The sequence below is a fragment of the Salvelinus sp. IW2-2015 genome, unplaced genomic scaffold (assembly GCF_002910315.2).
Source record: "Salvelinus sp. IW2-2015 unplaced genomic scaffold, ASM291031v2 Un_scaffold4841, whole genome shotgun sequence".
In the NCBI taxonomy this organism is placed as follows: domain Eukaryota; kingdom Metazoa; phylum Chordata; class Actinopteri; order Salmoniformes; family Salmonidae; genus Salvelinus; species Salvelinus sp. IW2-2015.
This window is the reverse complement of record NW_019946110.1, coordinates 1-1797: the sequence shown is the minus strand read 5'-3', so window position 1 is coordinate 1797 and position 1797 is coordinate 1. Positions and strand designations below refer to the sequence as shown.

At 43.8% G+C, this 1797-nt stretch overlaps 1 protein-coding gene across 1 annotated transcript; it reads right to left on the bottom strand.

Annotated features, from left to right (window-relative positions):
- Positions 1-944: 944 nt before the first annotated feature.
- LOC112077708 (macrophage mannose receptor 1-like) lies at positions 945-1343 on the bottom strand. The gene has a single exon (XM_024144178.2). The coding sequence runs from the start codon at positions 1341-1343 to the stop codon at positions 945-947; it is 399 nt and encodes a 132-aa protein (XP_023999946.2).
- Positions 1344-1797: the final 454 nt, after the last annotated feature.

The window sequence follows — 1797 nt, the reverse complement described above, 5'->3', positions numbered from 1 at the left end:
CGTTGATCCTTAACGGACAAAAATGTTCACTTGAGAGCAATAAATCAATAAATGTAATCAACACGGTTGACCCTACAAACGTATTGAGCCCGAAATGTGGCAAGTATAATGGTCACTTTATGGACGCTGTAGTCTTGTTCTTAAACGACGCCTAAATATTGAGCTAGTTCTGGGCAAAAAAAATGTCTGAAGACCCTAATGCTAAAGACAATGTTAAAAATCCGGTATGTGGTTCTCTGTAACGGAAAAACTGCTCATGACGAGAAGAGACGGGGGGCGTACCTCCAATCAAGTTGATTTGCGAATTTTAATCGAAAATGGTGTCATATTGTCTTAGGTATGATTGTAGGGAGATTTTAATTTAACACTGAGCTTCAACTAATGCCTATAATAGACGCAACGATAATGTAGGCCTAATATTTTAGCCATCATGTTGATTTCCTCCTGGTTTTAGAAGGACTCTGTGTACTACTGCCTGACATGGCTTTGTACCGCTTTCCTCCTTTATCATCGTCCTAAAATCATCTCTTACAGGAACATGCAGATAAAAAGATACTTTAGACATTCTAAAAAGTGATTTGTATTCCTTAGCTATGAATCAAATGATAAAGACAGACAGAAAGAGGACTCTTCCTAACAGTGTTTATTACAGTGTTACAGTAGAACAGAGTTGGTTGTACTGTACCTGCAAAGTATTCCACATTTGCTACAACAGTATAGAGTAAAATGTCCATTATTTTAATCACTACAGGTTTAATGACCATTTAGTTTTAAATGCAGTGTGAATACATATATTCAAACAGAGAACACACCTTGGGAAAGAGGTCTTTCTGGTTAAATAATGTTTAAATTCTAATTATTGCTCGTAGTAAATATTGATCTTTCATACATTTTTACTTCAGTTATCACCAAAGGTGTAAATGCCTGGCTCCGCTAGGAGTCACTCATGTGGAGCAGAGGAAGTTCCTCCTCTCCTCACAGTCCCTGGTTCCCCAAAGCTCTCCCTCTCTGGGCAGGGTCCCACAGCGGAGGTGTTGGGCGGGGCAGTGGGGCAGCCTTCCCCCGGTCCAGGCCTGGTACTCCAGGGGGTCCCCGTTCGCCCACAGCCACGCGCTGGCCAGGAAGCGCAGTCCCGTCCATACATGGTCTGTCTGGGCCCCCTTTGAATTCATCATTCTCTGGACGAGGAGATGTTCATTCTCAGAGAGCAGGCTGGTGAGGTCAGTGTAGTGCTTCCTGCAGTGATCCAGAGCCTCCTCCCACGTCTTCTTCTCCTTCACCAGGACCACGTTCAGATCAAAGCACAAGAAGGGATATTGTTCAGTGCATTGCTTATCATTCATCTCATGGTTGTTCACATCGACACAGTCCTGGTTTCCATTGTGATTGTTTGGCTGGTCTTGCTCCCAAAACCTAAATGATGAGTTCCACCCTCCAGACCACTTCCACTCTGTTGGGTGAGAGGGATCTCTGTACAGACCAATCCAAACATAATCCGTTATTGATATGTTATGTTTTGAACTCATCCTACTTCGTCTTGGTTGCTGATGAAGGCCAGGTCAATGTACTTCTCTCTGCAGTACAGCTGAGCCTTTCCCAGGTCTTTCCTCCTTATCTCACATAGTGGAACTGTTTGTTCAGAAGAGGAGACCACTGCAACAAGAGCAGTGATGAGGCCCAGTGAAGCTGCTCTTCCTCTCGCATGACGTCCCAGTACTCAGTCCAGTGTTGGAGTGGAGCTGCTCTTTTATCTTGCATTTTTTTATCTCCTAATGTTGTTGGGATCTGCTCCAACAG

Bases quoted from the DNA above. Each gene is read 5' to 3' on its own strand.
- LOC112077708 (XM_024144178.2), bottom strand. From the start codon at position 1,343: ATGAATGATAAGCAATGCACTGAACAATATCCCTTCTTGTGCTTTGAT.